This window comes from Sapajus apella, unplaced genomic scaffold (assembly GCF_009761245.1).
Source record: "Sapajus apella isolate SASKATOON/1434 unplaced genomic scaffold, GSC_monkey_1.0 scaffold89, whole genome shotgun sequence".
NCBI classification, from domain to species: domain Eukaryota; kingdom Metazoa; phylum Chordata; class Mammalia; order Primates; family Cebidae; genus Sapajus; species Sapajus apella.
This window is the reverse complement of record NW_022437029.1, coordinates 5,967,145-5,981,048: the sequence shown is the minus strand read 5'-3', so window position 1 is coordinate 5,981,048 and position 13,904 is coordinate 5,967,145. Positions and strand designations below refer to the sequence as shown.

At 41.5% G+C, this 13,904-nt stretch overlaps 1 protein-coding gene across 9 annotated transcripts in view; it reads right to left on the bottom strand.

Annotated features, from left to right (window-relative positions):
- The window catches only part of IL18R1 (interleukin 18 receptor 1), a 55,329-nt gene that overhangs the window by 10,192 nt on the left and 31,233 nt on the right, over nt 1–13,904 (bottom strand). For 7 of the 9 annotated variants that reach the window (XM_032255552.1, XM_032255556.1, XM_032255555.1 and 4 more), the window contains 4 exons: nt 11,806–11,959; nt 5,989–6,051; nt 2,695–2,809; nt 1,521–1,660 (listed from right to left, as the gene is read on the bottom strand). In XM_032255552.1, coding sequence (XP_032111443.1) covers nt 1,521–1,660; nt 2,695–2,809; nt 5,989–6,051; nt 11,806–11,959 — 472 coding nt within the window. Of the gene's footprint in view, nt 1–1,520; nt 1,661–2,694; nt 2,810–5,925; nt 6,052–9,623; nt 9,809–11,805; nt 11,960–13,904 lie in introns of those variants that run through there. The other 2 variants (XM_032255558.1, XM_032255559.1) reach the window with 2 other exon arrangements.

The window sequence follows — 13,904 nt, the reverse complement described above, 5'->3', positions numbered from 1 at the left end:
GGACCATAGTGAAGGCATTCACACAGGGGTGGAACACCACCTGCGACAAACCTTGTGGAAGGTAAGAACACAGATTCCAGTTCAGTTTCAATACCTTTACCTGCCGTGTGACCTTGGGTAGGTTTCTTCACCTCTATAAAGCTGTCGTTAAGACTAGATGAGATCATGGGAGGAGGTCCATCAGATCCTGTCATGTAATGACCATGTATGGATTGTGAGCTGTTGTTATGAGTGCATGTGGCTCTAAAACATGTGTGCTAAGAAGCTGCTCCCAGGCACCAGGATAGCCCAGCTGGAGGGGGTTTCTAGCCTTTGTGCTCGTCCTGTCCTACTCCTTCCATTTGTCACAAAGCCAAGGCCCAGTCTATGTGTGTGGCTCTCTCTGCATGTCTGTGTGTATCTGCTGTGTATCTCTCTCTCCATTACTCTGTCTGTTTACTCTCATTTCTTTGTCTCTGCATCTCTTCGTGTCTCTGTCTTTCTATCTCCCCCTCTCTCTGTTCCTCTAGATGTGTCTCTTCTTGTCTCTCTTATTTCTCTGTCTCTCTGTGTCTCCATCTCTCTCTCTCTCTCTATCTCTGTCTTCATCTCTTCAGAGTTGTCTGTTTGTCCCTCTGTCTCATATATCTCTGTCTCCTCTCTCTGTGTCTGTCTTTCCCTCTTTCTCTCTGTCTCTGAAGGCATTAGTCTCCGTCTCTCTCCCTTTCTCTCTCTTGCAGATCTTGACCTTTCCCTACATTTCCAGGGAGTTGATGGTGGAGCCTGGGAATGAAGAGTGAATGAGTAGTGACAGCTGGAAACCACAGCTTTCTGGCTCCAGTGACAGCCATTTCTGAGCAGCTACTGGGCTGAAGGCCCTGGGCTGTGTTACTGTGGTAGAGGAAGGGGATGGTGACTCTGGGGCCCTCCATCAGTTGGGCACTGAAAAACTTTAAGAGCCCACAGATCAAGGCTATCAATGGTCTGCTTGCCAAGTCCAGGATCTGACCCAGGATAGGGGCATAGTCAATCCTTGTTGAATGAATGTGCACACACAAAGCCCCTGAGCCTGGTGCCCTGCTGAGGTTGGCTGGAGCAGCAGTCACACAGAGCATATGCTGGCCTCATCCCACACAGATCTGCAAACTCCCCTCTGGCTGCTCTGGGTGCAGTGCTGGGTGCAGTGCTAGGTGCAGGGGCTGTCCTGATGGCCTCCCCAGGAAGCTCACTCAGCATCTGCATGCCCAAGCTTCAACTGCTGTCCTGCTCGGGCCCTCCAATTTCCACATAAGGTAGAATATGACTGTGAGAGCAAGTGAATGAGTTTGTGTTTTCAATCCCTGCTTGGCGTCATGAGACAGAGGAGCTCCGCAGAGCTGAGCACCAGCCCTGCCACTGAATGCCTATGACACAAGGTGGCTGATTTCCCCTCCCAGGAGTTGGGTTCTAACATGGAAAATGAGGATGTGATCACCTTTGAGAGCTCTCTCAGCAGCAATGAGCTAAGTTTCCACGAACTTCCAAAAATAAATCTTTCTCACCTTTTCTCACCAAGATGAAGCTTTTGGTGTCTGTGCCTCCTGTGCTGGTCACAGTGCAATTATATGCAAAATTTAGATTGTGTTCAGCAACATTTTCAATTCTCAATGCTTTTGAAGCATGCCATCTCCCTTCTGAAGTCCTGTAAGAAAAGAAAATAGTTTAGCAGTAGGCTTTGTTCTTTGCCCATGAGAGGGGAATTCATACGTTTAAAATGCTCAAAGGCAGCTGCAATGTTGCCCGCATGATTTCCTCCCTTTCTGGTCAGTACTTTTAAAGCACGGACTACAATAAACCCTGCCTCGTCTATGGAACATCAGAACTGACAAAAACAGCCCTCATGAGGCCATTTGGGGACTGTGCTCATCATCAACTACCTGGCTGATGATGAGATATGCTGGCAGGGCATCCACAAAGTTCAGCTGAATTCAACATGTATTGGGCACAAATCACATGCCTGCTCCTAGGCAACAAGCCAGACTTTATGGCGTAAAGAGCTTGTAGACAAGTGTCAGCAAGAATGTAGAGCTGCCAGCATGGTAACAAAGAATGTACTAAAAAAATGTGTAAAAAGCAGAAAAAAAAACTCAACAAGTGTAGCTAAGGTGCTAGACAACTTAGGCTGAGTCGTGTATCAATACAATAATGAATAATTACAGTATGACCCAAAGTCATTCAGAAAAGCATAAGTGACTATATGTTTCAACTGTTTCTTTTAATAAGTCTGACCGTTCCTTAATGCAAGAATATAGGCTATTTAAGTATCAATATGCATACAATTTGGAACCTTTCTGGCATATTAGAAAAATAAACAATGTAACAAATTTTTCAAAAAAGAAATAAACCATGGCCTAGGTAACTGCCCTTTTCTAAGAAGGTAGGTAAAATCCCCACCTCTATCAGATCCTGACTGACCAAATGCTACTTTATAAGATGATGCTAATACCCTCACTGGCCTTCTTATGGACCTTCTTTTCCAGCTTAGATCTTGGCAATGCATTTCTACATAATCCAACCACCTAGGGTATGGCCATCATAATTATAAAATATGCACATTACAATTATAATTTATACTAGCCCAATATACATCAGCCACCCAGTGTTTTTAATATGATGTTATATATAATATGATTGTTATATGGTATATATCATGACATACATATTACATATACATACATAATTCTTATTTCTTTCTCTTCATGTACATTAAGATCCGATCCATTGTCATACATCCAATAAAGTATATCCTTTTGATTCAGCAAAGCAGAGCAGTTGAGGCTTACATCTTTTCCTGGTAAAAGTTGGCAACTAAAGTTCTGATTTTAGAAACTCAGGTTTCTCAAAAGTTTCAAAACAATATGATAAATGTATGTTAACCTAATGCAAATCATGATGCTGCATCCCAGAAAGAGAATAAATATGCCTTGTTTTAAATTAAAAGAATACATAAAGCAGAAGAATTAGGTAGCAATTACAAGCCATCACTAAAATATGATTTGGCTTCTTTTTGAACATTTTTTTAAATCGACTAAGGCGATCAGTGTATTTTCTTTTCAGTACACAGTTTAGTAGGTAGTAGCCTCAGGACAATACTCTCACTGAGACTTCTTGATAAACCAAATTGACAAATCCAAAAAAAGTTAAATTAAACAAACATTAAAGACATCAAAGTGCAGAGAAAATAAAGAGAAACTTTTGTACTAAAAATGTGCTTGGGAAGGATCCCTTCCAGGGTGAGCTAAGAGAGGTAGCCATTTCATTCCACGGAGGAATTTGCTTTGGTTTGGAATAAACAGAAAGAGTCTCATAGGGACAAGAACATCCAGTGAGGCTCTCAGAAGCTGCACAGGCTTGCAGAATTACTGCTAAGTGCTCAGACAGTGTAATAGGCTGTATAGGCTGCATGGTATCACTTGCAGTTTCATGGTAATCGGGAGAGCAAGTCCTATCAGAGAAAATGGCTGCAACAAACACATGACTGCAGCAACCCCTCTCCCCACAGCTATCAGAGATGAAGGCAGATTGGATCTAACATACCTACATTCCAGCCACCCCAACTCAGTTCTGAGTCAACTGAGGTACTCAAACTCTCATACTACCTACTTGTAAGAAAAAATAACACAAACTGTATTCACTTTAATTGTTTGATACACAAAGATCAACAATAAAAAGTTAAGAGACACACAAAGAGACAGAAAATATGCATGATAATCAATAGAAAAGATAGATAATAGAAGCAGACCTACAGATGCAGAATTTAGCAGATAAAAACTATAAATAACTGTTTGAAAGAAAATAGAGAAAAAGATGAACAAGTGGATGGAAATATGGTCATTTTCAACAAAGTGTAATTTATTTTAAAAAGAATAAAATGAATATTTTTATATCATGGATACATGATATACCAACTATAACAGTAATTTTAAATATACAGATGGACTAAACATCATGCTAACCAGATTTCAAGAAAGATCCAAATACATACAGTTTATGAGAGACACTTATGTATAGAACAAAAAAAAAGTTAGTAGTAAAGGGATGTAAAAAAAGACAAATATGCCAATTCCAAGCCAAAAAAAAGAAAAAAAAAATAGTGGCTATTTCATATGACAGAGCAATGCATTGAGAAAGGAAATATTATGATAGAGAGATATTTCATAAGGATAAAAGTGTCAATCCAACAAGCATAAATCTGTGTATGCATATAAGATAGCTCCAATGTATATAAAACAAAAATTTACAGAACAAAAGGAGATAGAGCCAAATTGACCTTAATAGTTGGAGATATTCACATGTCTCTCTCAGCAACAGATAGAACAAGCAGATAAGAGATTGGTAAGGATATAAAATTTTTTAACAGCACCGTTAACAAACTTAACCAAATTGACATTCAAAGAATAATAAAACAAAAACCTATAGACTATATCTTTGTTTCAAATGCCCTTGGAACATTCAGCAAGTTATACCATATTGTAGGTCTTAAGTAAGTCACTACAAATTCCAAAAGGTTGAAATGACACTGTGTATAATCTTGGACTATAATGAAACTAAAGAGGACATCAACAAGAGACAATGACTAGAAAGTTTTCCAAATATTTGGAAATTTTAAAACAACAATATTTTTTGGTGGAAAAACAAATTACGAGGGAAATTTGAAGAAATGGTTTAAACTGAATAGTATGAAAATATGACAAACAGCTAAAGTAGTGCTTACTGGGAAACTTGGAGTTTGAATGCATATACTACCAGAGGGAAATGAAAATTAATTATCTAATTCTTCATGTGTACAAACTAGAACAAAAAGTGCAAGTTAAGCCCCACTGAGTAGAAGAAAAAATAATAAAGACAAAGAAATAAATAAAAATATAAAGCAGGTAAACCTCAGATACAAATGGCATAGGAGACCAGCTGCACTGGGCACATATGGTCATATAAATCACTGTGGCTCCAACTGTGGTTATAAGGTGTGGTCTCTGAAAGCAATCAACAGAGACTGCCACTTTTCAGTGATTCAACTTTGGACACGTTACTTAGCCTTTTTGCACTTCAGTTATTTAATTCATAAAATGAGAATACATGCCTCAGTGTTGCTTGGAGGATTTAATTCAATAATATATTTCAATGACCTAGCACGATACCCGGCTTAGCATATTTAGTATAGTATATGTGAATTTCTTCCTTTCCTTCTTTTTCTCCTCTTTTGAAAGAAATTACTCAATTGGACATGTTCATTCATAAGATCTAGCTAGACAAACCCTAAATATACATACAGTCAATTCAGTCAATTGATTCAAAGTCAATCAATTAATCAAACATTCAACCACTAAATTAGTTTGAATCATCTCTCCAGAATGTTCTTATTGATTTTTTTTTTTTTTTTTTTGATCCAGAGTGTTGCTCTGTCTCCCAGGCTGGAGTTCAGTGGTATGATCTTGGCTCATTACAACCACCACCTTCTAGGTTCAAGCAATTCTCCTGCCTCAGTCTCCTGAGTAGCTGGGACTACAGGCACGTGCCACCATGCCCGGCTAATTTTTGTATATTTAGTAGAGATGGGGTTTTGCCATGCTGGCCTGGCTGGTCTCAAATTTCTGACTTCAAGTGATCTGCCTACCCTGGCCTCCCAAAGTGCTGGGATTCCAAGTGTGAGCCACCATGCCCAGCCTGAATTTTCATATTTAGAAATGACCACGGAGACAGTTAAATAAAAGCCACACACAGGACAGCAAAAACAGTCTATAGACCACAGGCAGTTTTGCTGTCTCTTGAACTTTAAAATGTTGCCTCTTTTAAGTCAGGTTAAAAGTGGCAACATTCAAAAAATGCCACCCTTTTTCTAGTTTTGTAATGTTATTCACTAAATATGAAATGTGTATCTGGTGTCATTCAATAACGAATCATATTTACCCTTGGAAGACTGTATTATGTCCCCTACTCATAAATACAGAATATATATCTGTTGGAGTATACCTAATTCCACTGCAACATGGTTAAGCTTTGATCCAAGAAGAACCGGAACTATATAACCGCTATCTAGAAGTGACAAAAGAAAAGACAAATATATTAGTGTTGCCTTGAGCTTCTCTAAGACAAGCATCTATTAGAATGTGCTCATTTCATGTAACAAGGGTTCCAGTAGTCAGCAGTTTGCGTTCACTTGAGTCCTATTTGCATTAACTAAAGGTTGCAGATGTATCATTTGTTGCTTCATTTTCCATCAACTCCCTGCTCACAGAGATGCTTAAAGCACCTTGTACCTGGTTTCCTCTTACTCAAATCTGCAGCTTCTGCTCACTTTAAGTAAAAGGCAGAGGAAGATGCTCCTCCACTGCTGCCTGACTCCCAGACGATCAAACATGCAGGACTTGGACCATGCAAAATCACTGGGAAGAGCCTTTCTGCTCTGTCGTGATTCCCTCCATCTGTCCTCCTCAGCTGGCCTGTGATGGATTTACAGGGAGTGGGGCCAAGACAGGGTGAAAAAAGCAAATCCCTCTAGGTGGCCACTGTTCCCTGGCAGGATGCTAAGAGCAGTGTCCCTTCCATATTGTGCCCCAGGGGCCTCACGTCAGCCCTGGCCCTGTTGGTTAAGTCCATGCTTATAGGACAAGTTCTACTTTTGCTCCTGAGTGGCTTCTGACCTCGACTAGAAGGACTGCACATAAATCTTGTCTTCTCAGTCGCCATCTGGTGATGCTTGGGAAGTAAATCATCACTCAGCAGGCTCTTGCCTAAGGCAGCTGAAAACTGCAAACCCTAAGAGCAGCTGTGGTCATAAATTTAAACTGGTACATAGTTAAGTTATTGTTGACCCTGATATCTGCATTGATAACATTCCTCATGACCAGGACTGTTCCCTTTTAGTAACCACGGTGCTTTACGGGCATTTTCAAGCAACATCCAGAGCAGCCCTTCTGGGACTTGTGGGTGCTCAGCAAGCAGAATGCCTGGTCAAGTGGAGTATAGTGGGACTCAAAAGCTTTCCTGCAGCTTCCACACCTCCCTGAGCCCTCTCATAAAGTGCAGTGCCACAGAGTGAGCAGTGGGGAAAGCAGTGGGCAGATATGTGAGCAAGAACAGGAGAATGAAATCAGTACAGTAGACCCTGGGGTTGAGAGTCAGGACTGGGTTCCCCAGGATTCAGTCTCTGGGCAAGCCCGAAATTCTGGCAGACAGGCAAGAGGAGCTGAGATGTATCTAGGGAAAGAACTAACTCTCAGGTCTGGCAGCACGAAGCAACATGGGCTTGAATTCAAAGACAAAGAAGCAGGAGGCAATTTCCGTATGAAGGGGAAAACTGCTACTGACTACATTTCTCTGGATCAATTTTTGCCCCTGAAACTTGCACGGAAGATTTGAGAAGGGGAAGTGTGAAGAACATCTTAAACAAAGGGTGCTATCTACTAACACTCAAATTATATCATAGGAAATCCAGATCAGCCCTGAGTTTGCACAACTGGTGTAAAGTGAAGAATGCAGTCCCATGTAGGTCACAAAAGGAAGACAGCACCTTAGTGCATCCCCTTGACGTGACCAGTCTACTTAGGAGGCTAGCATCAGAATCAAAACGGCACACAGGTCATCAGCAGTAGGAGGAGACACCACCAGATGAGCCAGAGCATGAGATCAGGAAAGTGGCAGATGCCCAGTGGAAATTCAGGTGACTGTGATTCACGAGCATGAGCTGAAGGCAATGGTACTTCTGGGTTCCAAAAACAGTGACCAAAGTATGGCATTTTGGCAGGTTGAGTACTTTAAACTAAAGGACATTGGAAGGCCTCAAAGCAGCCTCAAAATCAAGATCCCTGTGACATTCTCCTGCCCTCCTGCTTCATGCCCCCATTCTCCCCAAAGCAAGTTATAGAAACCAGACTTCTTCCCAAAAGCAGATCATAAAAACCAGAATCCTTTTCCCCAAAATAAGCCATAGAACCTAGAAGCATGACCCTAACCTTCTGCCTTTCTGTCCAGGAGCTGGCTAAAAATTCTTTGACCTTCTTCGGTCTGACAGTAGGTCTTAATACCCTCTGCCCTCTATCCAGGAAAAAGAAATATAACAGAGAGGCCAAGAAGAATCTGAGCAGACAGGTCTTGCTGGGTTTTGCCACTCAGTCTATTACCCAGGAAAAAGAAAGGTAACAGAGAGGCCAAGAAGAATCTTAGCAGACAGGTCTTGGTGGGTTTCCCCACTGAGTCTATTAGCATTAGGTCATATCCTTTTGTTCAATCACATTTCTACATGGCTGTCCATGCTTCTAGAGCCTAAGGACTTAAAAAGAAAAAACAGTTTTCCCTGAGTCTTGGGGCCGGCCTGCCTGCCTTCCTTCCTTCCTTCCTTCCTTCCTTCCTCCCTCTCCTTCCCTCTCTCCCTCCCTTCCTTCCTTCCCTTCCTCCCTTCCTTGCTTCCTTCCTTCCTTTCTTTTCTTTTCTTTTTTTCTGATTGAGTCTCACTCTGTCACCCAGGCTGGCACACTGTCCACTCACTACAACCTCCGCCCCCTGGATTCAAGCAATTCTCCCTGCCTCAGCCTCCCAAGAGGCTGGGATTATAGGTTCTGTCACCACAGCAAGCTAATTTTTATATTTTTAGTAGAGATGGGTTTTCATCATGTTGGCCAGGCTAGCCTCAAACTCCTGGCTTCAGGTGATCTGCCCACCTCAGCCTCCCAAAGTGCTAGGATTACAGGCATGAACCACAGCACCCAGCCCTGGGGTCTTCATTTCTGAAGGCTTCCATGTCACAGAAAATTTTGATTAAATAAATTCGTTTTGCTTGCTTCTTGTTAATCTGTCTTTTTTATGGGAGCATTGTCATGACCCTTATGATGCGGAGGAGAGGTATCACACCTTTACACCACTACAGCGGTGACCATGTGGCAGGTAAGAGATCTTCATCTGTAATGGCAAGTGTGCCATAATAAAGACACAACTTGGAGAAGGCAGGAGCTCAGAGCCCCACTGTCCTCAACACAGGCCAGAACACCTCCTGACAGTCCTCTCCAACGACAAGCTCTAATTTCTATAAACTGATGGCAACTTTACCAAATCCAAAAACATAGCTAGGATGGTGAAGTGTCTAGACATTTTGCTGTATGTAGCATTGAAGGAGTTGTTGCTCTCTCAATAATGCACACAACAGACATGTAATGAGCACCTATTCTGTGCCAAGTGCCAGTCGTAGGTATTCAAGATGCAAAGATGAGGAACAGAACTCAGTGCAAACCTTTCCAGACACTTTTCAAGTTATTGACTGAGACACACATGTAATGCAACTCTGACAGCAATCGGAAATACAAACAAGAGGTCATGGGGGCACGAAGGAGGAGGGACATTTGAGTGGAGTCCTGAGAGACTCAGTTGACATTCTCCAAGGAGACAAGAAAAATAAGATGGACAATTATGGGAGAAGAATATATTATGCTGCAGGTGAGGTATGGGATATGGTCATTACAGCAGAGCTCTTCCTGTCCCTGGAGCCACCCTAGAGCTGTACACACAATCACTCACTCAATCATCGTCAACCAGCCCTACAAGGGATGAACCACTACTGTCCCATTTCATCATGAGGAAGCTGAGACAGAGAGGAACTAAGGAAATTAACTCACCCAAGGCCACAGCCTCACAGAACTGTTGTGAGGATGATATGAGATGATTCAACTCAAGTACTTGGCACAGTCCCTGGCCCATAGCAAGTACCCTTTTAATAACAGATACTCTTATGGCTTCGTCAAAGAAGGAAAGGGTTGCTGATGGGTGGAAAGCAAAGATGGTGGGACAGAGGGTGTAGGTTCTGAAAGAATCAAAGGAACAGAGATTTATATAAGAATAAAAATACATGTAAGAAAGTAAAATTGGAGATTTTGGGGTAGATAATTTTTTTTTTTTTTTTAGATTCAATCTCACTCTGTCACCCAGGCTGGAATGCAGTGGCGTGATCTTGGTTCACTGAAACCTCTGCCTCCTGGGTTTTAGCAATTCTCTGCCTCAGCCTCCTGAGTAGGCGAGATTACAGGCACCTGCCACCATGCCTGGCTAATTTTTGTATTTTTAGTAGAGACAGGGTTTCACCATGTTGGCCAGGCTGGTCTTGAACTCCTGACCTTGTGATCCACCTGCCTCAGCCTTCCAAAGTGCTGAGATTACAGGCATGAGCCACCGGCCCAGCCCAAGGTAGATGATTATACATAGAATTTAAGTTTTTGAGTTTAAAAATTCAGTTTTGGGTTTCCTAGGCTCTGGGCTGTGGCAGGCAGAATAATAGACCCCAAAGTTTCCCACATCCTACTCCCGAGTTCCTGTGAATATGGTATGTTACATGGCAAAAGGAACCTCTAGATGTGATTAAATTAAAGATCTTGAGACAGGGAGATCATCCTGAGTTATCTAGGTGCGCACAATGTAGTCTCAAGGTCCTCATCAGGGAGACAGAAAGGTCAGAGTCAAAAAGGAGATGGGATGAGGGAATCCAATGTGTTTGACTCCGAAATGAAGTGGCACAAGCCAAGAACAGCAGGTGGTCTCTAGAAGTGGAAAAAGGCAAAGGCAAAGAAATGTATTTTCCCCTAGAGCCTCTGTAAGCAGCGAATCCTACCAAAACCTTGATTTTAGCAAAGACCCTAAACTTGGGGTAATTTGTTACCCTGGTAATACGTGGGTGTATATCGCTACACGGTTGTAGTGAAGAGGAAAGATGCTGCTAAAGCAAACGCTGTGCCAAATGCCAGCCCACAGATTTTGCTGAACAAGCCACCCACACAGGTGTTACAGTTTCCAGTTCCTCAGGATGATGGGTGGGGAAGTCAAGGCTGAATAAACCATTGTCTTCAAATCATCAAAGGAGCTGTCATTTTAAGAAGGGGCCAGACTTAATCTGTGAAATTCTTGAAGGCAAACCAAAATCAGTGGTTGGAAGCTACGAGAAGGGAAATGGACTCAACAGAAAAAAAGACTGACAATCAGATACTAAAACCTGGATTATGCTGCTATGTGATTTGGACATTTCCTTGGCAGTTTCCCAGAAGGGACTGGATGATCAATTATTGGCTGTGCTTTATGATGAATATCTTCACTGGGTGAGGTTTAATTAAATATCTTTAATGTCCCAGGATTCTGTTCTTCCATCACACACAGCCTGGGTCCAGCATGCCTCCCTTCCCACCAGGACATCAGTGTTCCTTACACTCTCTCAGACGACAGCCCTTTCCCCAGCAGGTCTTCCCCCATTCATGAGGCTCCCCCTCCAAGACCAAGGTCAAATGGAGTCTCTAGCATCTGTCCTTCCTCCAACTTCCCCCTGCACTCTTGCAGCCTCACAGGTGATGCTATTTGATATGGTGGCACCTTCATGTAGCTTATTGTCTCTCCTGATTATAATCAAATCCCTTGAGAATAGTACAGTGCTCACTTCATCTCATATTTCCTTGCTTCCCTGCCTCGCTGTGGTAAGTACCATTTATTGACTACAGATGTCTTCAATAAATATTCATGGCGTGAAAATGTAAATTTAACAACAAAAGATTCCAGAATTTACTCAAATATCATATGAGAAAGAGCTGACTTATGTGCAGTTTATTCATATAGATTTTCATTTCCTTCCCAAAAAGAGGTTGTTTTTCAGCCAAGTAGAGGTCCACCAAAATGAAGAGTTTGACACTTATATTTGAACTAGTGATGTGGTCACAACCCCAACTAAGTGGGTTCTCAATTCCTACACAGTTTTGAAGAATGAAAAAAATTCCATTTTACTAAAATAAATCTGCTTCTTCCCAATTCTAAGATTTCCCTTACCTCCCAATACTGTAATATTGAAGGTTTTGGTGATGTTAAATAGTTTTCCATCGTGATGAAGGAAATGCACGCAGGAGTAATATCCCTGATCTTCAAACTCAGCATTCTTCTTTATCATTGGGTTTTCCTTGTTCTCCAGTAGCTTTTTACAGTTCTGTTTTTAAGAAAGCAAGTTAAAATACTTTAAGTAAAAGCCGAATTCATATTACAATTATCCAAATTTTTGAGTTAAATATCTTTAGAGAAAAAGGAAAAAAGAATGGAAAGTAGCAATTCTGTGTATATATCCATTACTTGATACTATTTTTACTGAAACAATTAAAAACAGTCCCATTGCTGTTGTTATGATTGTCGTTATTAATAGATACTGGGAAGTACAGCATGGGGAAATAGAAACATTGTAGCTGCTTTCATCAATTTCCTTTCACCTCTCCTTTACATGCGTGCACAGAGATACAAACAGAGAGACAGAGACAGAGAAAACATTACAACAAAAATCCTTGCTTGAGTGACATCTCTGTTTCCCACATGTTCAGTCCAAATTTTGTGTATTCCAGACTATGCGTCCCAGGGATGGGTAGTGGGGTGGGAGGAGAATTACTCAGAAGACTAAGTAGCTAGCAGACCACCCATGCCCTTAACACCCTCCACCAGAAGCCAGAAAGCTGATTAGAAATGCATCAACAATATTCAAATCCATAGGTACACTCAAACATCTCTATCTCACACACACACATTTCCATACATGTCACAGGAATTAATACTAATTGTAATAAATAAAATCACTTTCTTCAATTCAGCACATCTCATATCCAGAGGTAGGTCCCAGAGCCATCCAAGGACCACATGGGAAGGCTGACGGCTGAATGGCCATTCTTGACCAATGGACACTGTTTCTGCAGACACCAGGCAAAGAGAACCTACTGCCCACAGACTTTTTCCTCAGAGCTGGCAGCCACTGGGGCTAGACCCATTGTGCATAGAATGTGCCCAAGAAGCACCCACATGTGTACCTCACATCAGTAAATTATTTATGTGTAAGTCAAAGTTTTATAAAACCAAACTAATTTTTCCAACCTGTGGAAAAGATCAGAGACTCTTCATTTTCTTTTCCAGTCAGCGGTTTACTGATTTACCCTCCTTGCTCTCAGGTGAAGTCATGGTCAGTCGACAGATTTAGAATACTTAGCCCTGTGGTCAATTGTTTAGCTAAACATCCTTGATGCACCAATGTTCTTAATTTAAATATCTGTATTTTGGAATTTCTTAAAACGGCACACCAAGCCTCACCAATTTAAGTGTGCTGTAATACATTTGTACATTGATGGGAAATTCAGTCAAGTCAACTCAGAACTGACTCGAATGTTTAGAAAACATTTCAGAATAAGAGCTGTTTTTGAAAACCACAAGTAAACAGTGCTCAAGCATAAGATACAAACAAAAGTTTCAGGGAAATCATCATCACTTGTTTCAGTTTTCCCAAGTTCTGTTCAGACCACTCTCTCTTACAGCTCTTTAAAGTTTCCATGACAGAAGCACATTATTCATATTTGTTATTCAATATAAACTACATCAGCTGTCCCCAACAGTCTTGACACAGAGACCGGTTTCGTGGATGACAATTTTTCCATGGACGAGGGTGGGGGGAGTTGAAGGGATATGTTTGGTTTGGGGATGATGCAAGTGTATTACTTTTATTGTGCACTTTATTTCTATTATTATTATATTGTAATATATAATGAAATAATTATATAACTCACCATAATGTGGAATCAGTGGAGCCCTGAGCTTGTTTTCCTGCAACTAGATGGTCCTATCTGGGGGTGAAGGGAGACAGTGACAGATCATCAGGCATTAGATTCTCATAAGGAGTGTGAAACCTAGATTCCTCTCGTGCCTGGTTCACAATAGGGTTTGTGCTCCTATGAGAGTCTAATGCCACTGCTGATCTGATCTGGTAATGTGAGTGACGGGGGGTGGCCCGGGGATTGGGGATCCCTGAACTACACAATTCATGTTGTGTGTGTGCATGGATAGGAATGTGCATGTTTTTTATGCATATACACACTCTATACACACACTATATATATGTGTGTGTA